At 45.8% G+C, this 27,138-nt stretch overlaps 1 protein-coding gene across 2 annotated transcripts; it reads right to left on the bottom strand.

The window, feature by feature from the left end:
• Window positions 1-6,404: 6,404 nt before the first annotated feature.
• LOC136502155 (sm-like protein LSM2) lies at window positions 6,405-10,764 on the bottom strand. Of its 2 annotated transcripts, none has more exons than XM_066497627.1 (4): window positions 10,632-10,764; window positions 10,478-10,541; window positions 10,203-10,361; window positions 6,405-6,805 (listed from the first exon to the last, which is right to left on the bottom strand). In XM_066497627.1, the coding sequence occupies exons 2-4, from the start codon at window positions 10,478-10,480 to the stop codon at window positions 6,686-6,688; spliced, it is 282 nt and encodes a 93-aa protein (XP_066353724.1). In that variant the 5' UTR covers window positions 10,481-10,541; window positions 10,632-10,764; the 3' UTR covers window positions 6,405-6,685. The 2 variants fall into 2 exon arrangements, with proteins under 2 accessions (XP_066353724.1, XP_066353725.1); XM_066497628.1 differs by having other exon boundaries at window positions 10,478-10,561; window positions 10,632-10,686.
• Window positions 10,765-27,138: the final 16,374 nt, after the last annotated feature.

The following is a 27,138-nucleotide window of genomic DNA, read 5'->3' as shown; positions in this document are numbered from 1 at the left end:
GTAGAGGCAGCGGCGGCGCATGTGAAGGAGTCGGGTTGGGCGGAAACGAGCCGTGGTCGAGCAAGGTGGCGGCAGGATCGAGTAGGGACAAGCTAGGGTCAGGCAAACTAAGGTTGAGCAGGATGGTGGCAGGATCGGGCGGGGAGGAGCTGGGGTCAGGCAAGGAAAATCGAAATCAGTTGGGAAGTAGCCAGAGTCGAGTATGGAGGTGGCGACACCGAGTGTGAAGGCTGCGACCGATGAGGAGGAGGTGTCAGGCGAGGAGAAGCTGGGATCGGGTGGGGAAGAGACGGGATCGAGTGGGGAGACGGCGGGATCAGACGAGGAGGAGCCGGAGTAGGGCGAGGAAATATTTGACTTGGACAAAATTAATAGAACATGTAAAAATAACATAGGGAGTAATACAAACTTAGCATGCTCCCTCTGTCCCAAAATAGAAGTCGTTCTCGCTTTCCGATAAAAGCTTTTTAACTTTGACCAATTATATATAAAATAATATTAATATTTATAATACATAATTAGTATCATTAAATAGATCATTGAATATACTTTCACAATAAACTTATTTGGAGATATAAATGTTGCACGCATTTTCTACAAACATAGTTAAAATTGAGAAAGTTTGACCTGCACGTATCCCATAACAACTTTCTATCGTGGAACGGAGTATATTTCAAAACTATTCACTATTTGTGAATGCATGGAATACAGTATGTAAACTACGATCCGATTGATGCGCTTAGGGAGATTAGTTTTTGTCTTGACCCACCGCATTGTAAGAGAGCGATACATTTATTATTATTTTATTTGATGTTGGATCCAATCACAAGTTTACATAATTAATTGGAGGATGGTACGGGTAAACCAGCCATTGAATTTGGTGAACGTGGAGTTAGTAGGGCTTGGCCCACGTGTCAAGAACACAAAAAGAATAAGGGAATTACTATTTATCTGTAGAGAGATTTTTTTTCTAAAAAATCTCTTAAATTTCTCATCTCACAATTTAGAATAGAGATTCACGTTGCACTTCTCCTTTACCTTTGATGACTTCCGACAATCTCCGTCAACTTCGACGAGCAGTAGATGGGACAGTGAGGTGGCAAGTCGAAGAAGCGAGGCGTATGAATCAGAGCTCCATTGGTGCTCGAGCAAGGGCAGTGGCTCCCGTGCCGGTTCACACTGTCGATCTCAACAGTCGGCGATGGTGGTGGCAGCTCTCGCACACGTGTGGAAGGTGATGGCCTCCTGGCATTCGATGGCGGCGGCGGCTCTTGCACGCGTTGAGAGGATGGGGCTAGAGGTGGCTATGGTGGTGGAATCAGAATGTCAGAGAAGACGGCTTCGGAAAGAAAAAAGATGATAAGATTGGGAGGAGAGAAGTAAATCCGGACCACGGATCTCACATTGAATGATTAAATATATGCTGTACCATTCCAAAAGAAAAGATATAAAATCTCAGCTGGATTTCTATGAAATTCCTCCATTCCTATGGGGCAATAAATTATGATGTACACACTTTGTTCGAAAAGAAAAGATGTTACAGATTGAGTCAAAGGTTGAATTATCACAAGTTTGATCGAATTCACAGAGACATTTATCGATGTACAAGAAAAATGTTTACGTGCTAATTTGCTACCATAAATACAGATATATTTTTCTATAAATTTGATCAGACTTATAACAGTTTAACTTTAATTAATTGAAATTTTTTTGGACAGAGGGAGCATGGTTTTGGAAGTGAAATTCATGGGACGACACGGTCGCCGAAGCATGCACAGAGATGTGGAGCATGTGTCTCCTCTTTGAAACGACATTTGGAAAACAGCCAAAATCAGCAATCACGGTGTTTTGCTCTCCGTTTTGGAATTAGTAGAGTACTATACATGAAGGTCTTCGTTCACACGCTCAGTGGTCCTTTTTCCACTGCTGCCCATGATTGTCTTTTCTTCGTTCAAACTCGTTCGATGTGAGGTGATGAACGCGTGTTTTTGCTTTTGCTTCATTGGTGATTAGTTTTTTTTTAAGCTTTGGCTCTACTAGCTGGTATTTTCAGCTCCATCTGTTCATCACTTGTGATATCAGATTTTTAGAAATTCTACTTGCGAAGTTATTCTGTTTTAACCATTGACGGAACCACCGTCCGGCCACCCCGGGCGGCCAGCCGGCCGGGCTCCTCGGCAAACTTCAAATGAAAAAAATCACATATATGAAAGAAAAATATTATAATTTGTTAGGTAAATACTTTTGTGCAACGTTCGGCGAAAAACTTCTGGCTCCTCCACTGGTTTTAACTCGGTTGATAAAAAAAATTAGCTGCAAACAGCTCCTAAAACCGCTGCTGCCCGGGGGACAATGCGTGGGTGTGTGTTGGAAGCATATCATGTGACCTTGGATCGCCGCACGATGTTCCCTCCGGCACCGTCAGCACGCAGCACCACGGCGCTTGGAGCCGCGTGATAAAAGGCGCCGCCGTACGACGGACGACGCCATCATTCCATTTCCTCCTCGTAGGAGTGTTTGTATTTGTTTGTTGCACACACGGAAATGCTTCAAATACAGCTCAATTTTTCCTGTAAAGTATCATCCCCTCCATCCGGGCTCATGTACCTCCTCGTATCTTTATCAAATCTTTCGTGCACTTGGGACAAGGCCTTTATCAAATCTTTCGTGCACTTGGGACAAGGCTTGGCAAAAAGGTACGAGTACATAGGGCTTGTTTAGTTCTATCCCAAAATGCCTCGAATCTTTGACGTATGCATGAAGTATTAAATATAAATAAAAAATAAAACTAATTACACAGTTTAGACGAAATCCACGAGACGAATCTTTTAAGCCTAATTAGACTATGATTGGACACTAATTACCAAATAACAACAAACGCTACAGTACCCATTTTGCCAAAAATTTTGAAACTAAACTGAGCCGTCCGGAAGTGGTTCTTGCTTCATGAGAAGTCAGCTTTTTAAACTTTAACTAATTATGTATAAAAGAATATTAATATTTATAATATATAATTAGTATCATTAAATATGTCATTGAATATACTTTTATAATAAATTTATTTAAAAATATAAATATTATACGTATTTTCTATAAACCTAATTAAAGTTAAGAAAATTTGACCTGCATACGTCTCGTAGCGACTTCACGGTGGGAGTGGGAGTGGGAGTGGGAGTGGGAGAGAGAGTCCGACATGCGCTCAGTTTTTCCAAGGCACTTAACTAGCGTGTATCTCGAGGTGTGCAGTACCGATCATCATGATGAAGGGTGAGAGTATAAGACACTGTTGTCGGTCAATGAACGGTAGGAAATAAATAAAAGAAATCGTACCTAGAAAAAAAACATGGCACTAATGAAAAGTAAATGGCTAAAACTAGAATACCTGGACAGTTAAGAGAACGTGTGAGGTTAAACCAACCAACAGGAGCTACAGAGAAGATGGCCTCACACTGAAATGTCCAGATTCTTGTGGAATTACTCCAAAATCGAAAACAAGTGATTTTTCATCCTACTCCTGTAATCCTATTATATGAAAAATTCCCTCTGGAGTTGTCGATTCCTCTCAGCTCGCAGGGTACCCCTAGTGGTAGGGGTAGTACGGATGGCAGGCTTGCTAAGGCTAAACAACCTGTTTCGTTGGCTGGTTCGTATCGTTGCTAGTTCGTGAAGAAGAACTGCTGGCTGGTTTGTGTGAGAGAAAAATACTGTTTCGGCTGGAAATTTACGATCGTTTACGATAAGCCACAGCCAAACGAACATACTGAAAGTTTATAGATAGACTAGGTCCCGTTTGATGGGATTATCTGAATAAAAATAATCTCTTTTATTTCTTGTTTCTTTGGACGTGTGTTAGAATCCCATAGAATCCTAGCCGATAGGATTTTAGGATTCTGAAATTTATTTTATCCGGATTCTTAGAATCCCAAAGGAACTAAACAGTACCTAAAATTTAGTTGTACTAAAACTGAGATAGACTATTTTTGGTATAGTGTGTTTGATACATAGACTAAAAGTGAACTAAAATCAATAAGGTTCCTTGAACATAGACTCATGGCCACCTTTTAGTTTATTTTAGTTCACTTTTGCCAACTAATAGACTAATGCTTAGTTGGGTTAGGAGTTCACAAGTTTGGATGTCGAGACTGAAAGTTTAGGTGACTAAAGTTTAGTTGGTGATATCCAAACATATCTTAATAAGTTTTAGGCATAGTATGCATCAGCAGTTAAGGGTGTGTTTGGTTGGTTTATTCTACTCGCAAGGGCGGAGGCTCGTGGATGTGAAACTGGGCCTCCCCTTCCTTTGTGACAGGATTACTTTTGGTAGTGCATAATCCTAGTTTTGATAACCTATAAAACAGTTGTAGTTTCTGCAGTTAGCTAATACAACAATAGCTTTTGCAATCAGCCCCTGCTTGTTTTTGATCCACCCTCCGCCGCTGCATGTGTGGAGCTGTATAAAGCTGAGCGAGAAGTGTGTTTAATTGGCTGCACGCATACATGAGTGGATGCAATTGCATGAGTGGACACAGGCTGGCGGCATACAACCAAATTGGGCTTCACCTCCGGGCCGGGCTAAATGGATACAGGATTAGGGTGACATGCCCACATGTCGTCTCACAGATTAGACAGGTTGCATTCGCTCATGCATGGACCAAAAAGGATCTCAGTTTTTTTTTTTTTGTATCCACTCATATATAATGCAAGCCACCGCTCCTCTTATCTTAGCCAAAATATATAATGCAAGCCCCGTGTACCAACCAAACACACCCTAAGCATATCATCTCTAGACTAGGTGCACGTATAGGAGCGATCCTGATGCAAGCTAAGATTAATTACCTGGATTAGATTAGGGGGCAAGCCACCGCTGTTGGTTAGGGGACCAGTTAGGAGGTGTTTAAATTCAGAGACTAAAGTTCAGGGGTATCACATGGGTGTGTCACATTGAGTGTTTGGATAGTAATAATAAAATAAATTACACAAGTTCTCAATAATCCGTGAGACGAGTTTATTAAGCATAATTAAGCCGTCATTAGCACATTTTTACTGTAGCACCATATTGTCATGGACTAATTAGGATTAAAAAATTCGGCTCGCAAATTAGTCTCAATCTGTGTATTTAGTTTCGTAATTAGTCTATATTTAATATTGCATGCATGTGTCAAACATCCGATGTGACAGGGGTTAAAGTTTAGGAGAGAAAAATAAGCACAGCCTAGCTATGCAGTGCTTCATGAGAGAGAGAAAAAAAAAAACAGGAAGTGCGATGTTATGCAGCGCAAACCGGGCGTGCTCCGTATACAAAAAACCAAAAAAACAGCGTCTCTTGTGCTAGCAGCTAGAGCTTTTCCAGTAGTTTCTGCCGCAAGGCCCGGTCTGGTCTTGTCCCCCCGCCGCCTGCGGAATCCTCGCACCCTCACCTGTGGAGTGCTCCGTATACGGTAGCCACGCTATAGCACTCCGTTCCAATATTCAGGATATATATGTTCCAATAATATCAATCAATTAGCTAGTACTAATACTCCTACTCCTAGGTTGCTAATAGGTGGGAGCTACAGTAATTACCAGGATGGGCCTATTTAGATCAACCTAGCTAAGATCATCCTACTAATATGTTGATAGTACTGGCCCCGTCCGGCTTATCTTATAATCCGCACTATTTAGCTTGTTTTTTTAGCCGGAATAGTATTTTTCTCTCACAACAATTCAGTCATAACAGTGTTTTTCAGCTAAGTTTCAGCAAGCCGAACTGGGTCACGGTTAGGTGGATGGAAAGTTTATTTGATGTTGAAATTACCCATGCTGCCCTTTATCTCTTGATTGCATGGGTAGAGTTGGCCCGAGGCAAAATCGTCCTTTTGAGTTTTGACTACCTGTCAGCAGCTCCAAACCTGATAGCTAGTGGGAACTAGTGATTGTTAGCAGCTTCTTGGCTAATAGTTAATCGCAGTGCTAATTTCATATGACAATTATTAGTGCTGGTGATCCGAAATTTAACTTTGCTAATGGACCTACCTCGTCTAAGGTGTGACCAACTAGTTATTCGCTGGCTTGGTGACGAACAAGGCAGCAGATCCAACGTGTTCTTCTCTTCACAAAAGCAGAGCTTGGTGATGAACAAGCACAGACCAACCGCTAATCCCACTTAACCTTGGGTACCGTACGTTTCAACAACCGCTGCATCCGTTATGAGTGTGGCGTCGCTTTAACTTCAGGGCACACTCACCCCCTAATCCCTGTGCTAATGATTCAGCATCACTGATCTTCCGACCGGTCATTAACAACGCTTTTTGCACGACAATGCCTGCCGTTGATGATAAATAGCGTGTCTCAAGGAAAACATGAAAAGACAGAGACAGGGCGGAACATCACAGCTAATCAGTGGGGGCCCTCTTGGTCAAACAGCATTACTGACAGACAGCAACCCACAAGCCACAAGGAACATGCAGGGGCCATGGCATATATAATAGCAGGTCATCACCCAACCTGGAATGTCTGTCACGGCAAGACTGGTGGATTAAGTGGGGCGGTGTTCGGCAACTCAGAGATCAGCATCTGTCTAACACACCCACCAACCACCATACATGCATGCTTCGTACAATCAGATCAGGGCAAGGCAAATCTCCTCCCCGCGACCGAAGCAGCAGCCAGCAGGTGAGGGCCGGCGGTGGGGTGGTGCCGATCAGGATCAGCCTCCGCGCGCCTCCCTCCTTGTGGCGTCGTGGAGGATGTCGATGTCCACGCCGTCCTGCGGGAGCAGCACGTACCGCACCACCGAGCCCCGGATGAAGCAGTTCCGCACTGACAGCTGCAAAAGGAGAGTGATTCGACTGTTAACAGCATGTTCAGCACCAATAATTCACTATCACTTCCTAGAGCATTCAAAAGAAATGCAATGGATGTGATGCTTCCAACAGCCTACTCAGAAAAGGTTGCGGCACTGTTGTAAAAGAGCCTAAGCATTATAGTGCATTCACCAAGCAGACCACAATAAAAAAAAGGGATATACTCAGATAGATGTGCTACCCACAAAATAGGGACATAGGGTACAGGATAGGAATATCTAAGGATTGCTTTGCTTTGAGAATACTTCAAGCATCTTGTACGTATGAAAACCACACTTCAGCAATATACTGCACTTCATAGTATGTATTTATGAGAAAACAGTATTGTTCCCAACACCCACCCACCTGCAGAAATACAATCCAATCAACCACAGCAGCCCAAAACAAAAGGCTAACTAAAACTAGATACCAGCACCCTACCTGCCAGCAGCACTAATTAATAACTAATAAGGTCCCAAAATTCATTTAAAAAAAGTAAGGTCCCAAAAAACACACCCATAAGTAGCGCGTCAAAAGGAGAATCCAGCACATATATCAACTTCATTCACAGTGTTTGTTTAGAAAACCACAACCGATTGAGCAGTAACCCACATCAGCATGGTTCTCATAATATTTCAAATGCAAATCACTTAGGACATAGGTTTACAAAGTGAAACTCTGACAAGAAAATTCAAAGGAAATATAATATTTCAAATCGAGATAAATACATATTATGAAATTAATTTTCATGGTGAAACTAGTAGCCTGAACCTTATGTTGAAAATCTATTAAGATTTTTAGCCATTGGTGGTCAAGGTTTAAAAAAGTGTTTTGACTTAGGACAAATCTAAAACAACCTACATTTGGGATCAGGGGAGTAACAAAATGTAGTTCCATTAGCAGCTTGTGCTGGAATTAACTGCCTGATAAAAGGTCATCAAGTGCGGTGCAAGCACTAAGAAGACCTGAAACATCATGATGTGAAGGAGCAGAACCACTGGATCTCTCTTATTCATTTCACTCATGCAACTACAGGAAGTGAGCATTCCAAATATAACATGCACATATATAGGCATAGCCTGAAAAGATCTAATGAATTCGAAGTACAGCAGTAATGACAAACCAAGCACATCAGTGCCATGCTAGAGGGGCTCATTAGACTTCTTCAAGTTACTCAATTTGATGTGTGAGTTCATGCACAAGTCCAGTGGACATGAATGTTCCATTTCTTTCATTTGCTACACCTATGGTTCTATTCTGTTTGTGTGGACTGTGGACACCATCCATTACCCATGCACTGAGTTCCAACACAAATTTTCAAGGTCAGAATGCTACAGAGTGAAGAGCACGACTAAAGTAACTAACCGTAGTGCAAGGCTGCCACAGAAATGCTAGATCAGTACAGATTGATTAGATCGACCCATAAGTCACGTGAGAAGGAAAATCCAGATGTGTCAACTTCCTAGTATCAATCTTTTCACCTTTCTTTTCTTATTTAGTTGAGACCATCAGATTACTTCCATTATCAAGAACAATAGAAAGGAAGCCTATATCTTGCACTGGTGACTTGTCTATCTATATCTTGCCAGGGAATTAAAAAGGTTTTAAAATTTCATGTACAAACATCAGTAACACTTCCAAGAACATATTAGCAAATTTGAGAGTTTATTCATGAAGGGTTCATTGATCAATGATCAATACATTCAGAATTAGGTGAACATCCTTTAGAAATAGACAATGAATTCAGAAGTTTAGACAGCCAGAACTAGATCAGCAACTGACACAGCTGGCGCGCCCCCACAACCTTGCATCTATCTAAGCATCCTTCTACGGAATTGAGTTCATTCATACATAGGAGTGGAGGCAGGCAGACAGTGACTGGATTGATTATATTTATTTAACTTATGCAACTTCTGGGCCATGATTTAGGAACAGATCGAACTTTCATTCACAAACTAACAGTGTTTCATAAATTTACAGTACAATACAATATTGATCAGAAAGCACATCAGGCGCATGCTAGAGGGACTCACTAAGACACAATCAACATATGAGAATGTGAAGGTCTAGTACACAATGCAAAAGTGAAGTATATATGAATTCTTCAAGGATAAATCCGTGGTTTTGTTCTGTATTCATGGACAATGAACACCATCGAATTACCCAAGCACTGTGTTCTGGCAGTCAGTATTAGGGTGAATCTTCTACCAGTTAACAGCACATCTATGCAATTAGGCTGCGTTAGGTTCAGAGGGATGGGATAAGAAGGGATTACATGGACAGATATTTGTCCATCTGCCACTGTTATGCGGGCCCTAACTATCAGTTTCCTTACTAATCTTCTTCCTCCCCACCACCCACCACAGCGGGTCCAGGCCCCGCGCCACCCGTTCGGTGGTGCCCAGCCAACACCCGCTCGGCCGCTCCACTCCGCCCATCCGTGTCATGGCCGTCAGTGCCCTGTCAGGCCTTGCTCCACACCCCATCTGGCCAACTACCCTGGCCCCGCCCATCCGCACCGCCTGCCACCCAACCATGCCGCTTCTGCCGGCTCTCGCTCGTTGGCACCATGGCCGCCACCGCTCCATACGGCCACTGCTTGGTTGCGCCCCCGCCCGTCCGTGCCATGGCCGCCCACGCACCATACAACCCCTGCTCGGTTGTGCCTCAACCTGTCCGTGCCCCATTCGGCCCTTGCTTGACCGTGCCGCCCGCCCGACCCCCGCCCAGGCCCCAGTCACACGAGGATGAGCCGAGTCACGGCATGAGCAAGGACGAGCTCGTCCGCCTTTTTCCAGGGACAGGGTTGCCCCGCATATATGTGGCTGGCATATTAGCTAGTGGGATGACTCCATCCCCTCTTGTCTCCCAACCAAACACCACGAAAACTAGGACCGCCCCATCCCATCCCACCTTGTCATTGGAACCAAACACTACCTTAGAGTAAGGTTGCAACAAGAAATTTGTGTTGCTGTTCTGTATGTGTGGACATGGGCACCATCAAATTACCCAAACACTAAGTTCTGAAAGTCAATTTTAAGGGTAAGTCCGCTACAAATCAAGTGCACAGTTATGCAATTAGTGTAAGGTCTACCGCAAGAATGCCAGTAAGACATCCCTTCTAGCCTTTATTTGTACAACATAGGAACCTTCCATCACACTAGCAGAGATGCTGGAAAATGGGAGTAACTGCTACTACTGTGGTCTTTCCCTGCAGTTCCCAGTACACACCAAGTTGATATGAAACTACAAGGGTGAACGTTAAACCAAGGAAGCAGCAACAATCTAGTAGCCTACAAACTCTAACCGGTAGGACTAAACTGAAGGGCATGGATTCCAGGCTGGCATAATAACAATTAGACACAACAGCAGCAGACACACCATGTGGGGATACTTGTCCTGGTCAACAACGCGGGTGTTCTCCAGCTTGATGTTGAGGTACTGGTCAACCGAGTGGAGCGTCCCGCGGATCGCCAGGTCATTCTTGAGCTCCACTGTCACCTCCTTCCCCACGAGCTCCTTGAAGTAGGAGAAGAACAACTGCAGGCACAAGAAGAAGGGAGGCGCGTCAATCGAACTCCACCCCCACCCTAACAACAACAACAACAGATCGGGGAAGCACCCAAAGAGGAAACAAACAGGAGGGGGAAAATTACCATAGTGCCTTGACTACTCTCGCTACTGCAGCAGGCTCAGCTCAGTCGGCCGGCCCCTGAAAATCTGCACACAGTGGAACAAAACTAGCACCCAAATTCAGGACGGGGGCAAAAGCTAGTGGGCGCAATAAGGCTGTCTCCAACAAGAGGAAACCTGGTGGATGCTCGTCGCCGGCGAAGGGCCCGACGGAAACCTAGCCAAGGGCGGCCGCGTTCGACCAGCCGTCGCCGCCAGGAAAGAAGGCCGAGGGGAGAGGAAGCACTAGGTGGGGATGCGAAAAGTCACGTGACTTGGGGGCCGCGGAAAGTAAACGGGACGAAGAAGTAGGCGAGGCCCGCCTCCTGCAGCTCAACAGGCCAGCCCACCGGGCCCGTGCCCCGCTGAGAGTAGATGGGATCCTGGAAACGGCCCAAGAGACAAGTGCATTTCCCCTAATCCTTTTACAAGTCATCAATTCAGTAATGTTAGAGTTTCGAGTATATTATTATTATTAAAAAAAACAGGAATTTCAAAACGTTACTCGTCGTGATTCTATTTAGGGGTGTATATATAATGTGCCAGATGAACTTTCTTCTAGGCTTTCTTCGAAATTAGTAGGCTCTTATTTATTACAGTTTTATATGTTTTCTGAGGTCCGGCTTTTAATAGGGTTTAACGGGGCGAATCAAAACTGATTTCGTTCAAAAATCAGCTAGTTTAATTCTGAAATAATAAAATAAAAATTTGTGGCCTCTTTTTTCTACTCTAATTTTGGTATTTCCATTCGCTTTCTTTGGCGGCTGGGGTCATTTCAAGCCATGCTTGTTTTTTTTCTGCAGTGGTTAGAACTTGGGAGAATTATCTATTTGGCACTGAAACAAACCAGTGTTTTGTATTTGGCACTCGAAAATTTAAACTTTCTTATCTGGTATCAATTTGAAATTTTCTTTCGTAAATGGCACTACCGTCCATTTTCATTGATCAATCTGTTAGTTGACTGGTTTGATCGTGTCAGTTTTTTTCTAATGTCCGATGTACCATCTTGAAAGGATCAAGATGCCCAAGAGGGGGGTAAATTGGGCTAATTCTAAATTCTCTTGAAATAATCAAATCCTACGGATAGCCCAATTAACCCCTTGTGCCTAGAAAAGTGTTTATATCAAACTAATGCACAACAACCTCGTAACCTAAGTTCCAAACTTACTCTAGCAAGCAATTCTATGGATGTAAAACAAGTATTGAATTGCTCAAGGTAAATGCTCAAAGTAAGTGCTCAAAGTAAATAGAGAGAGAAAGGAACGCGGCGATGTTTTACCGAGGTATCGGAGAGTCGCCACTCCCCACTAGTCCTCGTTGGAGCACCCGCGCAAGGGTGTAGCTCCCCCTTGATCCGCGCAAGGATCAAGTGCTCTCTACGGGTTGATTCTTCGACACTCCGTCGCGGCGAATCACCCAAAGCCGCTCATAACTTGAGTTGGGTCACCCACAAGCTCCGCCGGGTGAACACCATACTCCCGATCACCACCAAGCCGTCTAGGTGATGGCGATCACCAAGAGTAACAAGCACGAACTCTCACTTGACCACGCGAAGCCTAATGAGAAGATGGATGCACACTTTGCTACTTTTGATTTGCTAGTGAGGCTACTCTCTTGGATTCTCAAATCACAAACACCTCACTAGGACCTTGCTCTTCTTGGCACTCACAAACGTGTTTCTTAGCTGTTGGAATGAGCAAAAGTTACTCCACTCATGAGTGGAGCCTCTATTTATAAGGCAGCCTGAAAAACGAACCGTTATGAGCTTCTGCGGGATGACCGGACGCTCCGATCGTTTTGACCGGACGCTCCGGTCAGTTCAACCCGCGAACAGTTTTCAAATGATGACCGGACGCTGTCAGGGTCCGGTCAGTACCGACCGGACGTGTCCGGTCGCTCTTGGATGCTTACTGTAAACGACCGGACGCTAGATACTCAGGGTCCGATCACCACTGACCGGACGCGTCCGGTCACTCTTTCCCAAGTCTGGACCCTTACTGGAGTCGACCGGACGCTAGCCCTCAGCGTCCGGCCACACGACCTTCCAGCGTCCGGTCACTCCAGACTTGTTCTTCACGGTCAAATGAACTGACCGGACCCTGCGGCCAGCGTCCAGTCGCACCAGCGCCAGCATCCGGTCAGTGTTTGACCCTCCATTCACTTCCAACTTTTGAACATATGTGAATGAAGTTTGCTCCAAATGATCTTAGGCATTCATAGGAGCTACCTAGAGCTAGTTTAAACAAGTGTGCACCACACCTAACTCATTAAACTCAACTAGGTCAAGCTACCCGTTCATACCCCCCTTCATAGTACGGCCAAAGGAAAAACAAAGTCCTAAACTACTCTAAGTGTCTCTCCAACTCTAATCGACACTTAGAACTAGTTATCCTTAACCTTGTCGTCCATGCTTTGAAAATCGAAACGATTTCCATCGTAGGGGCATGACAACCTCGATTGCCCAATCGATCTCCATTACCATGACCTAACTTAATTGCCTCTGCAAAACACACGTTAGTCATAGTAATCTTGTATTGACATTAATCACCGAAATCCAACTAGAGGCCTAGATGCTTTCAATCTCCCCCTTTTTGGTGATTGATGACAATACTACCTCGAGTATGTTGTGGAGTGAGGTTTTTGACGGGCTTGGTTAATATAAGCTTTTGTCAATAAGAAGAAAAGAGTTAGTCAAGCTTATATGGCCCAAGCCAACACAATGTACTCAAAGGATATGAATTAAGCATGAGTACAAGTAACAAAGCTCATTTGCTTCGAAGTATAAACGCGGAAGCAAAAGGCAAATGAGCATTACATAAGTGATATGACATATAGATAATGCAAAGTAGAAATCGCACATGTCAAATATCACAATCACGTAGATAGCACTATCACATATATATAATAGTATGCATGAAAGTAAACACACGAATGCATAAGTAATAGTGTATCACACAAATAAAACTCCAAATGTATATAATAAGCTAATACTAGATAACTAGCTCCCCCTAAAACTCGCTCCCCCTAAGTCTACATACTCAAACCCTCTCCCCCTTTGGCATCAAACACCAAAACCTAAGGGTCGGTCAGCAGGGCTGCAGCGGACGAGTCGGGCGCTGAAGTACGTGGAGCAAGATGGAACTGGGTGCCATCATCATCGGACCCTGAGCTCTGAACTGACTGACCCTCTGAAGCAGGAAGTGTCGCTGAAGCGGTCTGGGTCTGAGCTGGGGTTGGTGCTGCCTGTGAAGCTGCAAGTATGTCTGTCGTAGGATCTAACGAGGCGACAGACGAGGGGAGCCTCTGAGTAGTCATGATAGCTGGAGCTGCTGCAGATGGACCGGCAGTATGCATGTGAGGCGGAGTAGGCATGTCGGTCAACTCGCTGAAAGATGCTCCAAGACTCCTGGAGACTGACGTGTCAGGTACGAATAGCGAGGAAGACTGCTCTGGTGAGAAACCCGTGTGATAAGGAGTGAACTGTGGGGCTACACCAGGTGAGGCTAACCACTGAGACACCTGTATAGGAGGTGAAGTAAACTGAGCTAGAGGTTGTCCCTGACTCTAGAGCTCGATGGGCTGTACTGCTGGAGTCGTCGAAGTGGTAGGAGGCTGTGCAAGCTAGGGCGAAGTCTGTGGCAGTGGGATCCCAATGGCTGTCACTACATGCTACATGAATCCCATGAGCTATTGCTGCATAAGTAACTGCTGGTGCTGAAGGAGCTGCTGCTGCCACTGAAACTCGTCCTGACGAGCCTGAAACTGTGTGAAGTTGGTAGCTGTCTCTTGTGCCTGTCGTGTCTGATCCTGCTGCATCCGCTCAAGAATAGCTATGAGAGCGGGGTCTATCTGCGGAGCGGGTGGTGCAGAACTGGAGCTACCGGCCTCTGCATCATGTCTACGTGGAGGCATCTGAGGTATAGGCTGGTAGTCGTCGTCGGAGCTGTCACTATACTCACTCACCTCTTGCTGTGCCTCTAGCTCCTCCTCCTCAGTGGCTGCAATCCCTCTGATGATCTCATCCTGCTGAGCTGCAGACTCTGGCACGTCGGGATGATGGCTAGGCTGTCTGGGTGCCTGAGGAGTGGTGTGTCTGATCCTCTGTGACAGGTTGTAGGCTAGGAACTCTGTAGTGGCACCTGTATACTCATCCATCATGCCAGGGGGCTTATCAAGCACAACTCTACGGATGAGGAACGTGATCCAGTGAGCATAGGGAAGCTGCCTGCGACCCTTGAACCCCTCAGCTATAGTATCCTCCATCTCTGAAAGAAGGAGGTCCTAGATGTCAAATACTATCATCTGCATGATGGCATTGAGAAGCCAGAGCTGTAAGCGAGTCAGGCCCTCCCTGTATCCCAACCTGGGAAGCAGTGTCCTCCTGATGATGGCCTCTAGTATCCTCGCTGTAGGAGTCAAGTCACTGGGGTTCCTGCTCGACCCCTCTCCAAATGGCTCCTTGAAGCAATGCCACACTAAATCTGTAGGGGGCACCTGCCCTCCATGAGGACACCTGGGAGGCTCCTAGTGTCCATAGCAAACCTCATGCATCTTTACAGGCTGCTCCTGTAGTCTCAGTATCTCCCTGGCTCTGCCACTAGTCAATCTATAGTCTTTGCCTTTGAAAGCAAAGTGAATGAATCTGTGATGAGGATCGATGTAGAGCGAGGCATAAAACTAACGGACCCAAGAAGGTACATATATGCCCGTCCGTCCAATCAAATCTGTCAGTCCTGGCAAATATGACAAGTATTGCTGAATGCTCTCTCCGGCTGCTGCCACAATGGACTCTATCTGACAGATCCTCTATGATCTGAACACTGCCCCACTGTTAAGATATGCATTGTAGAAATCCTCCTGCAGTGGCGTGTAGAACCCCTCAGCTACTCTCTCATCCCTCCTCGAAGGAAACCAAACCTCAAACTCAACAAACCACAGCTGCTGAACCTGCCTGGCTGTAGCGGCCCTCAAGTCAAGGTGAACCACTAGAGGCGGACCCTATGGTCTGGGCAGAGGGCGTGAACCCCTACGCTGTGTAACTGGCCTCGGTGGAACTACAGCACTGGTACGACTCGAGCGGCGTAGCTGAGGTGCTGGCTCGGTCTCCTGACCCTCCTAAGTCTCCTGAGCTGGCTGAGGCTCTGCTGGTGGGGGCTGCTGCTGTGCTGACGGACCCTCCTCAATGGCAACCTGTCATCCTGCAAGCGTGGCAGTCCCAGCTGGACTACCGTGACGACGCTCAACATCCTCGATCGCAGCTCTGACTGCGGGTGAAACTGGCTGATCTGCAATGACAACTCCGCTGCGGGTACCACCTCTCTCGGCACGCTCTGCGGCCTCTGCAACAGCTGCTGCTCTCGCTGTCTCTGCGTCGGGGTACTTCTGCTTCTTGGATGTTACCTGCTTGGTTGACTTGCCTTTAGATCCGGCTGGCTGGCGAGGCGGGGGCCTTCGATCATCATCACCTGGGCCACCACCAACATTCTTGGTGCGAGCCATCTGAACTGACAAGATGGTGAACTATCGCTGATGAAGATCAACTATCAAACTGCCGCTTTCGAGGCTTGGCCTCGATCCTTACTCACGAGCTTAGCTCCGAGTTGACTGCCAACTGCCAGACGAAACACAACGGAACCGACTCGCTGCACGATAGAATAGATGGATATACAAATAAATACCATATGTCTAATAGATGCGAAACCCTAATAGAGAAAGCAATGTAGATGCGAATTTGAATCGTATGGCTTTCTACCTGACGATCCGCGAACCGAGAATAGATAAGATGTCACGCGGGGGATCCTCGGAACCGGGCTAGGGTTAGGGTAAATGTCCTGAATGTAATGGAGAATCAGAGACTACAAATCGATCTAGGTCACCATTGAAGATCAAGATTGAAAAATAAAGCTTGCCTTACCAATCAAGGGGATGGTAGGGCTAGGGCACTTCGGCGTGAAGACTGACAGCCTTGGCGACGGTGGAGCGGTGAGCTGGGGCGCGAGGAGGCTGGAGCACGGCGTGGTGCTGAGCAGGTGCGGTGGCGCGCGGGACGGCAGCGCGTGGCTGCGACGGGCCAGTGGAGGTGCGCGAGGACAGGGCTCGTAGCTCGGCTGCGGGCTCGACTGGAGCGCGGCTAGCGAGCGGGGGATGAGCGCGGTGGCATGGCGAGGCGAGGGCACGGTGGCGTGGGTGTGAGGTGACGGGCGTAGGTGGCGCACGGCTAGGCTGCGGCGGCGGCTTGGGCTAGGTCACGGCGGGTGACAGAGGACGCGGGTAGGTTAAGTAATCCCCCAAATCATGACAGAAAAGGAAACGGGGAAAAGAGTCCTTAAGACGCGCGAGATCCACTGACCGGACGCTCCGGTGGTAGCGACCGGACGCTACCACCTAGCGTCCGGTCGATTCCAGAGAGGTCCAAATCCTCTGGAATCGGGACCGGACGCGTCCGGTGGTCCATGACCGGACGCAGGCAGGGTCCAGTCAGTACAACTTGATCATCCTTCGATCGACCGGACGCTGAACCCTTCCTAACCGGACACACAAACACAGCGTCCGGTCACTCCTTCAGTAGCAGTTCACCTCCTGTGAACTGACCGAACGCTGGACAGCAGCGTCCGGTGCACCTTTTCCAGCAAACCTTCAACCTTCCTTCGCGCTGTCTGTTCCCAATCAAGTCCCAACTTGAATAAGATCTAAATAAACACCAATTGGGACTGATGTGAGTGACCTCTCTCAAACCCTCATATTTTTTAAAATATTTTGCCTTAGGCTATAATTCTTTTTAAGAAAATAGGCAACAAGAGGGCAAATGGAACAAAACGACAAAACAACATTCATGCATATGTAGTACTTGTAAGTAAATCTAGTTGCTTGTCAAGTTTGATCCAAGGTTAAGCTTCTTCACACGCTTTTCGGCGGTTATCTTAACCATGTTAGACAAGCCCTATATGCATTGCCACAAATTAAACAGTGTTGTATATTACAATGAATGCAAGGGACAACACAAGCTCAATTTTTAGTGAAGTTACTAAAATTAAGTACATTGAGCTCATTCCTGCAATCTACAAAATGTAAGCCTCATCTAGCGGTTTAGTGAAGATATCCGCTAATTGATCTTCGGATCTTACACCTTCTAGTGATATATCATTTTTAGCTACATGATCTCTTAGAAAGTGATGGCGGATATCTATATGCTTGGTGCGAGAGTGTTGAACCGGATTATTTGCAAGTTTTACCGCACTTTCATTGTCGCACAAAAAGGTACTTTTCTCTAGAACTACTCCATAGTCTAGTAAAGTTTGTTTCATGTATAATGTTTGTGCACAACAAGCACCCGCGGCAATGTATTCCGCTTCGGCGGTGGACAAAGCCACACTATTTTGTTTCTTGGAGGACCAAGACACAAGTGATCTACCAAGCAAATGGCACCCTCCGGATGTGCTCTTTCTATCAACTTTGCATCCGGCGTAATCCGAATCGGAATAGCTAATTAATTCAAATGAAGCTTCTTTGGGATACCAAAGGCAATGCTTGGCGTGTGCTTAAGATACCTAAGGATTCTTTTTACGGCAATTAAATGTGTTTCCTTAGGACTAGCTTGAAACCTAGCACACATACATACACTAAACATGATGTCGGGCCTAGATGCGGTTAAATATAACAAGCTACCAATCATAGAATGGTAGAGAGTTTGATCAACCGAGTTACCTCCCTCATCTAGGTCGAGATGTCCATTGGTAGGCATTGGGGTCTTGATTGGCTTACATTCATCCATCTTGAATCTCTTGAGAAGATCTTTTGTGTATTTCTCTTGAGAGATGAAGATGCCTTCTTTCATTTGCTTGACTTGAAAACCAAGAAAGAATGTAAGCTCACCAATCATTGACATCTCGAACTCCTTAGACATCAATTCACCAAATTCTTTGCATGAGTCTTCATTTGATGATCCAAAGATGATATCATCAATATATACTTGACAAATGAAGATATGCCCATCAAGCTTCTTGGTGAATAGTGTGGTGTCGACCTTCCCAATGATGAAGCCCTTCTCAATAAGGAAATCCCGAAGGCATTCATACCAAGCTCTTGGGGCTTGCTTAAGCCCATATAGTGCCTTAGGACAACCTATAAACATGATTAGGATATCTAGGGTCTTCAAACCCGGGAGGTTGATCAACATAGACTAGTTCATTAATAAAGCCATTTAAGAATGCACTTTTCACATCCATTTGATATAGTTTCATTTCATGATGTGATGCATATGCAAGAAGGATACGGATGGCTTCTAATCTTGCAACCGGTGCAAAGGTTTCTCCAAAATCTAAACCTTCAACTTGAGAGAATCCCTTTGCAACTAGTCTTGCCTTGTTCCTCACAACAACACCTTGATCATCTTGCTTGTTACGGAACACCCACTTTGTTCCAATGACTCTTGCACCTTTTGGTCGCTCTTCAAGATTCCAAACTTCATTGCGAGTGAAGTTGTTCAACTCTTCATGCATGGCATTGATCCAATCCGGATCTTTAAGAGCTTCTTCTACCTTGGTAGGCTCATAGCAAGAGACAAAAGAGTGATGAGCGATAAATGAAGTAAGTTTTTGAGATCGAGTCATTACACCCTTTGATGGACTCCCTATGATGAGATCTTGTGGATGATCTTGTAGGAGAGGTGTATTTCTTCTATTGACCACTTGAGGAGGAGGTTGTGGAGCATCAACATCTTGTGCTTGTACCACCATTTGCTCATGGGAGATATGAGTATCTTCATTTTCTACTCTCCCAACTTTTTCAGCCATCTTATGGTACATTTGATGAAGAAGGTTGGTTAATGACTTGTACATCATCTTCATCATCTTTTGGCTTGATGTCTCCCACTGGAATATTCTTCATAGCCTTCCTCAATGGTTCATCACCTACATCATCAAGATTCTCATGTGCTCCTTGGGAGCCGTTAGATTCATCAAATTCCATATCATATGTTTCTTCAACCAAGCCGGTGGCATGATTAAATACTCTATATGCTTTGGACTTCAATGAGTAACCAACAAGAAAACCTATATCACAACGCCTTTGAAACTTCCCTAGGTGTTGCCGCTTCTTGTAGATGTAGCACTTGCAACCAAACACCCTAAAGAAGGAGACGTCCGGCTTCTTCCCATTGAGCAACTCATACGGTGTCTTGACAAGGAACTTTTGAAGAAATAGGCGGTTGGATGCATAACATGCGGTGTTGATTGCTTCCGCCCATAGAGCTTCGGGGGTGTTGTACTCATCTAGCATTGTCCTTGCAAGAGTGATCAAAGTCCGGTTCTTCCTCTCAACTACACCATTTTGTTGAGGAGTATAGGTTGCGGAGACTTCATGTTTGATTCCAACTTCATCACAATAAGCTTCTATGTTTGTGTTGTCAAACTCTTTGCCATTGTCACTTCTTATCTTCTTGAGCTTCACTTCAAATTCATTTTGAGCTCTCTTGGCAAACTTCTTGAAACAAGATGCAACTTCGGATTTGTCATGAAGGAAAAACACCCATGTATATCTTGAATAGTCATCCACAATCACAAGGCAATAGAGATTTCCTCCCAAACTCTTGTATGTTATTGGTCCAAATAAATCCATGTGTAGGAGTTCTAGCACTCTTGTGGTTGACATGAAAGCTTTGGTTGGATGAGTGTTTGCAACTTGCTTGCCTGGCTTGACATGCACTACAAAGCTTGTCCTTCTCAAACTTCACATCCTTCAACCCTCTCACCAAATCATTCTTCATAAGCTTCTTGAGTGAGCTCATCCCAACATGAGCGAGTCTTCTATGCCATAGCCACCCAAGTGTTGTTTTGGTGAATAGGCAAGTCTTCAAGTTTGCATCTTCGGAGGTGAAGTCAACTAGATATAAGTTGTTGTATCTAAATCCATTGAATATCACTTGATTGTCATCTACTTTGGATACAACAACCTCCTTCTCGGTGAATAAGCATTGAAAGCCAAGATCACACAATTGCCCAACGGATAGCAAGTTGAAGCTCAATGAAGCAACATAGAGCACATTGGAGATGGAATGATCATTTGAGATTGCCACTTTGCCTAATCCTTTGACCTTGCCCTTTGAATTATCTCCAAATGTTATTTTCTCTTGTCCATCTACCTCTTCATCTAGTGAGGTGAACATACGAGGATCACCGGTCATATGTTGAGTGCAACCACTATCAATAACCCAATGACTTCCACCGGTCTTGTAGTTCACCTACACACAAGAGATTCAAGCTTTAGGGATCCAAGCTTGTTGAGGGCCCTTCACCTTCTCAACAAGTGACTTAGCCACCCAAATTTTCTTAGGCCTACTCTTGTTGGGGGGACCTAAGAACATGACTTTCATCTTTCCACTCGAATCTTTTCTAAGCATGTAGTGAGCATTGAAAGCAAAGGGTCTAGCATGCTTGGGCAAGGGTTGTGGTGGTGGAGTTTGACACTCATGAGCAAAGTGGCCTTCTTGTCCACACTCAAAACATCTCTTTGGCTTTGGCTTTGGCTTTGATTGTTGGTGTTGAGCTTGAGCCTTCTTCTTCTCTACACTTGCCATATATCCAATGCCACTTCTATCCATCTTCATGACGGTATTCATGAGTAGCTCACTTTGGAGATGCTTGCCTCTAGCAAACTTGCTCAATCCCACCTTGAGATGCTCTTTCTCCATCTTGAGCTTCTTGTTCTCTTCCTTGAGAATATCATTGTTCTTCTCCTCCTTGAGTTTCTTGTTTTCTTCTTTTAGCTTCTCATTCTCAAGGATCACCTCTTTGTCATGATCAAGAGTTTCTAGCACAATGGTGTTGTGACTTTTCATCTCTTCAAGATCTTTCATGAGCTTCTCATTGTCACTCTTGAGCTTGACATACTCATCATAGTCATTGCACTCAACCACTTGCTTGCCTTGCTACTAGATCCATGCTCAATGCTTTCATCAATTAAATCATCACATGAGGTAGCTATATCAATCTTAACAACATGGTTAGTAGCATCATGTGGCTCATTTGGTAAGAATTCTTGTGCAATAATAAGGGTATCATAATCGATCTTTAGAGTTGTATATTCATCTTTTAGCTTGTTGTGACTAGTGATAAGCTCATTGTGCACCCACTCAAGTTTATCATTTTTATCTTTAAGCTCTTTCTTAGAAGATTTTAGCTCCTTGAGTTTGGATGATATAGAATCATTTGTTTCTTTGAGCTCATCATTAGCCTTTTCTAATGTATCACACTTAGCTAAGAGTGAATCATTTTTAGCATCAAGTTTTTCATTTGTAGCTCTACTCTTTCTAATGATCTTAGTATATTTTCTTAGTATTTTGACAAGATCATCATATGTAGGTGAGTCATCATCATCACTATCACTATCATCATCACTAGCATGTTCATCATCACTACTATCATCACTCTTAGTTACCTTGTGTTCACCTTTGGCCATAAGGCATAGGTGTGTAGAGGATGATAGCGATGATGGCGGTGAAGATGCAAGATCAATAGCAATGGCGGCCACCTTTTCATCGTCACTATCATCATCGGATGATCCACTTGATGAATCAATGTCCGTGAGCCAATCACCGACAATATAGGCCTTGCCACTCTTCTTCTTCTTGTAGAACTCCCTCTTTTTGCCATCTCTCTTCTTGTATGGCTTGTTCTTCTTCTTTTCATCTTCATCGCTTGAATCATCTTTCTTGCCCTTGTTCTTGAACTTGTCTTTCTTGGGCTTCGTGCATTGATGAGCTAGGTGGCCAAGTTCGCCACAATTGTAGCAATCCATCTCGGAGATTGGCTTTCTTCTTGAGCTAGTGAAGAACTTCTTCTTCTTGCCATCAAACTTGATGCCACTCTTATTTAGCCTTTTTAGCATCTTGGTGGTCTTCTTCACCATGAGGGCAAGGCTTTCTTCATCATCTTCATCACTTGAGCTCTCATACTCAAGTCTTGCTTTGCCCTTGTCTTGGCTAGCTTTGAATGCTAAGTCCTTCTCTTTCTTCTTTGTAGAGGATGAGCCATCTTGTGGTGTGATGTGCATGTACATCTCATGAGCATTGATCTTTCCCAAGATTTGTGTCGGTGTAGCGGCGGAAAGATCACCTTGATGTAGCACGGTCACAATGTGCCCATATTTGTCAATGGGGAGGACACTCAAGATTTTTCTCACAACGTCGGATGGTGACATTTGAGTGAGTCCAAGCCCATTGACTTCCTCTACAAGAACATTTAATCGAGAATACATCTCATTAGCACTTTCTTTGGGAAACATCTCAAAAGAATTTAGCTTTTTAATCACAAGATGATAGCGTTCCTCACGCTCACTCTTGGTTCCCTCATGGAGCGCACAAACGTCCGACCATAGTGCATGGGCGTCTTTGTGGTTCCTTACACGATTGAACACATCTTTGCAAAGGCCTCGAAAGATGGTGTTGCGAGCCTTTGCATTCCATTTTTCATAATTCACTTCATCACCTTGAAGTTGTGCGGCATTCCTAGGTGCTGGGAACCCTTGAGAGGCGGCTCTTAGAATTCCAACATCTAGAGCTTCTAAGTATGCCTCCATGCGGATTTTCCAATATGGAAAATCATCTCCCTCAAAGATAGGAGGAGGTCCATCCCCGTGAGACATCTTGCTCTAAGCGATTAAGCTTAAAAACGTGAGCACGAGGCTCTGATACCAATTGAAAGGATCAAGATGCCCAAGAGGGGGGGTGAATTGGGCTAATTCTAAATTCTCTTGCAATAATCAAATCCTACGGATAGCCCAATTAACCCCTTGTGCCTAGAAAAGTGTTTATATCAAACTAATGCACAACAACCTCGCAACCTAAGTTCCAAACTTACTCTAGCAAGCAATTCTATGGATGTAAAACAAGTATTGAATTGCTCAAGTAAATGCTCAAAGTAAGTGCTCAAAGTAAATAGAGAGAGAAAGGAACGCGGCGATGTTTTGCCGAGGTATCGGAGAGTCGCCACTCCCCACTAGTCCTCGTTGGAGCACCCGCGCAAGGGTGTAGCTCCCCCTTGATCCGCGCAAGGATCAAGTGCTCTCTATGGGTTGATTCTTCGACACTCCGTCGCGGCGAATCACCCAAAGCCGCTCACAACTTGAGTTGGGTCACCCACAAGCTCCGCCGGGTGAACACCAAACTCCCGATCACCACCAAGCCGTCTAGGTGATGGCGATCACCAAGAGTAACAAGCACGAACTCTCACTTGACCACGCGAAGCCTAATGAGAAGATGGATGCACACTTTGCTACTCTTGATTTGCTAGTGAGGCTACTCTCTTGGATTCTCAAATCACAAACACCTCACTAGGACCTTGCTCTTCTTGGCACTCACAAACGTGTTTCTCAGCTGTTGGAATGAGCAAAAGTTACTCCACTCACGAGTGGAGCCTCTATTTATAAGGCAGCCTGAAAAATGAACCGTTATGAGCTTCTGCGGGATGACCGGACGCTCCGATCGTTTTGACCGGACGCTCCGGTCAGTTCAACCCGCGAACAGTTTTCAAATGATGACCGGACGCTGTCAGGGTCCGGTCAGTACCGACCGAACGCGTCCGGTCGCTCTTGGATGCTTACTGTAAACGACCGGACGCTAGATACTCAGGGTCCGGTCACCACTGACCGGACGCGTCCGGTCACTCTTTCCCAAGTCTGGACCCTTACTGGAGTCGACCGGACGCTAGCCCTCAGCGTCCGGTCACACGACCTTCCAGCGTCCGGTCACTCCAGACTTGTTCTTCACGGTCAAATGAACTGACCGGACCCTGCGGCCAGCGTCCGGTCGCACCGGAGCCAGCGTCCGGTCAGTGTTTGACCCTCCATTCACTTCCAACTTTCGAACATATGTGAATGAAGTTTGCTCCAAAGGATCTTAGGCATTCATAGGAGCTACCTAGAGCTAGTTTAAACAAGTGTGCACCACACCTAACTCACTAGACTCAACTAGGTCAAGCTACCCGTTCATACCCCCCTTCATAGTACGGCCAAAGGAAAAACAAAGTCCTAAACTACTCTAAGTGTCTCTCCAACTCCAATCGACACTTAGAACTAGTTATCCTTAACCTTGTCGTCCATCCTTTGAAAACCGAAACGATTTCCATCGTAGGGGCATGACAACCTCGATTGCCCAATCGATCTCCATTACCATGACCTAACTTAATTGCCTCTGCAAAACACACGTTAGTCATAGTAATCTTGTATTGACATTAATCACCGAAATCCAACTAGGGGCCTAGATGCTTTCACATCTGTTAGATACACAGAAGACTCCCGCGCCACTATGCCTCTACCTCCCTCCACGCAGCCCATGCAGCCGCCGCCGCCGCTGCCATCGCAGTTGCTCCCATCGCCTCCCCTTCCTCTCTCCCTCACCCTCTCTCTCCCGAGGTGGCGGCTGAAAGGTCCTAATGGCTAGAGGGGGGGTGAATAGCCTAATAAAAATTTCTACAACAACACTTAACCAAATGGTTAGACAATTATGAGGCGAAGCGAGTGTTGCACTAGCCTACTTAAAACGCAAGCCACCTACCACAATTCTATTTTAGATAGTGTCTATTCACACAATAGCAAAGACACTATCCTATGTTAGTGTGCTCTCAAAGACTAACTAAAGAGCCACACCAACCAAGCAAGCAAGCTCTCACAACTAGCTACACTAAAGAGCTTGTCAACTAGTTTGCGGTAAAGTAAAGAGAGTGGTTAGGATAGTTATACCGCCATGTAGATGAAGAACCAATCAATCACAAAGATGAATAACAATGAAGACCAATCACCTCGGAATCAATGATGAAGACAATGATTTTTTACCGAGGTTCACTTGCTTGCCGGCAAGCTAGTCCTCGTTGTGGCGATTCACTCACTTGGAGGTTCACGCGCTAATTGGCTTCACACGCCAAACCCTCAATAGGGTGCCGCACAACCAACACAAGATGAGGATCAACAAGCCACGAGCAATTCACTAAAGTACCTTTTGGCTCTCCGCCGGGGACAAGGTCAAGAACCCCTCACAATCACCATGATCGGAGCCGGAGACAATCACCTCCTCCGCTCGACGATCCTCGCTGCTCCAAGCCGTCTAGGTGGCGGCAACCACCAAGAGTAACAAGCGAAATCCGCAGCGAAACACGATCACTAAGTGCCTCTAGATGCAATCACTTAAGCAATGCACTTGGATCACTCCCAATCTCACTATGATGATGAATCAATGATGTAGATGAGTGGGAGTCCTTTGGCTAGGCTCACAAGGTTGCTATGTCAATGAAAATGTGCAAGAGTTATCCCTTGAGCCGGCCATGGGGCTATAAATAGAGCCCCCAACAAATAGAGCCGTTATACCCCTTCACTGGGCAAAACGCGCTCTGACCGGACGCTCCGGTCAAACTGACCGGACGCTGGCCCTCAGCGTCCGGTCGTCCGATGGACGCCACGTGTCATCCCCTTCAAATGCTGTTCGTCAGATTCCAACGGCTACGAAGCTGACCGGACGCTCCGGTAAAACTGACCGGACGCTGAAGCCCCAGCGTCCGGTCGTTTCCAGTAAGCTCCCCGAGGCATGTTTTTTCCGACCGGACGCGTCCGGTCCACCTTGACCGGACGCAGCCAGCGTCCGGTGCTCAACCCTAGCCTACTGTGCCGTCTGACAGCTCGACCGGACGCAGCCTTTCAGCGTCCGGTCGTTGAGTGACCCAGCGTCCGGTCAGTAGACCGACGCCAGCATCATTTCGACCAACTCCATTTCAACTCTAACTTCTTCACCCTTGCTCCAATGTGCCAACCACCAAGAATTTTGCATCCGGCGCAATAGAAAATAGATATTTCATTTTTCCAAAAGCGTCAAATCCCGCCCAAACCCATCTCAACCCTACAAGCACCTTGTGCACGTGTGTTAGCATATTTTCACAAATATTTTCAAGGGTGTTAGCACTCCACTAGATCCTAAATGCATATGCAATGAGTTAGAGCATCTAGTGGCACTTTGATAACCGCATTCCGATACGAGTTTCACCCCTCTTAATAGTACGGCTATCAAACCTAAATGTGATCACACTCTCTAAGTGTCTTGATCACCAAAACAAAATAGCTCCTATGGTTTATACCTTTGCCTTGAGCTTTTTGTTTTTCTCTTTCTTCTCTTCAAGTTTAAGCCCTTGATCATCTCCATGCTATCACCATTGTCATGTTATGATCTTCATTTGCTTCTCTACTTGAAGTGTGCTACCTATCTCATGATCACTTGATGAACTAAGTTAGCACTTAGGGTTTCATCAATTCACCAAAACCAAACTAGAGCTTTCAGCGGCGCTGTGCGCGGGCCCCGAATGCGGCGGCCTCCATGCGCTGCGCGTGGCCATGGGCCCCGACGCCGGGCGAGCCTAGCTCGGCATGGCACGCCGCCATCGCGCCGCCTCTCTCTCCCCTCTCCCGGTGTGCCGGCGCACCATGCAGGCCCACCGCATTGGTTGTCCTCTGGCGAGGTGGCGCGCCGCGGTGGCTCAGCACGGCACGGGCGGCCCCCCTCCCCTCTCCCTCTCCCTCCATCTCGATCTACTACTAGGCTATGGCGCAGCCGGTGCAAGGCAGGGTAGAGGCATGGCCTTGCAGGCCCGTCGTCCTCATCTTGCGCCCT

Source organism: Miscanthus floridulus, chromosome 13, assembly GCF_019320115.1.
Source record: "Miscanthus floridulus cultivar M001 chromosome 13, ASM1932011v1, whole genome shotgun sequence".
NCBI lineage: Eukaryota > Viridiplantae > Streptophyta > Magnoliopsida > Poales > Poaceae > Miscanthus > Miscanthus floridulus.
This window is presented reverse-complemented; position numbering and strand designations above follow the sequence as displayed.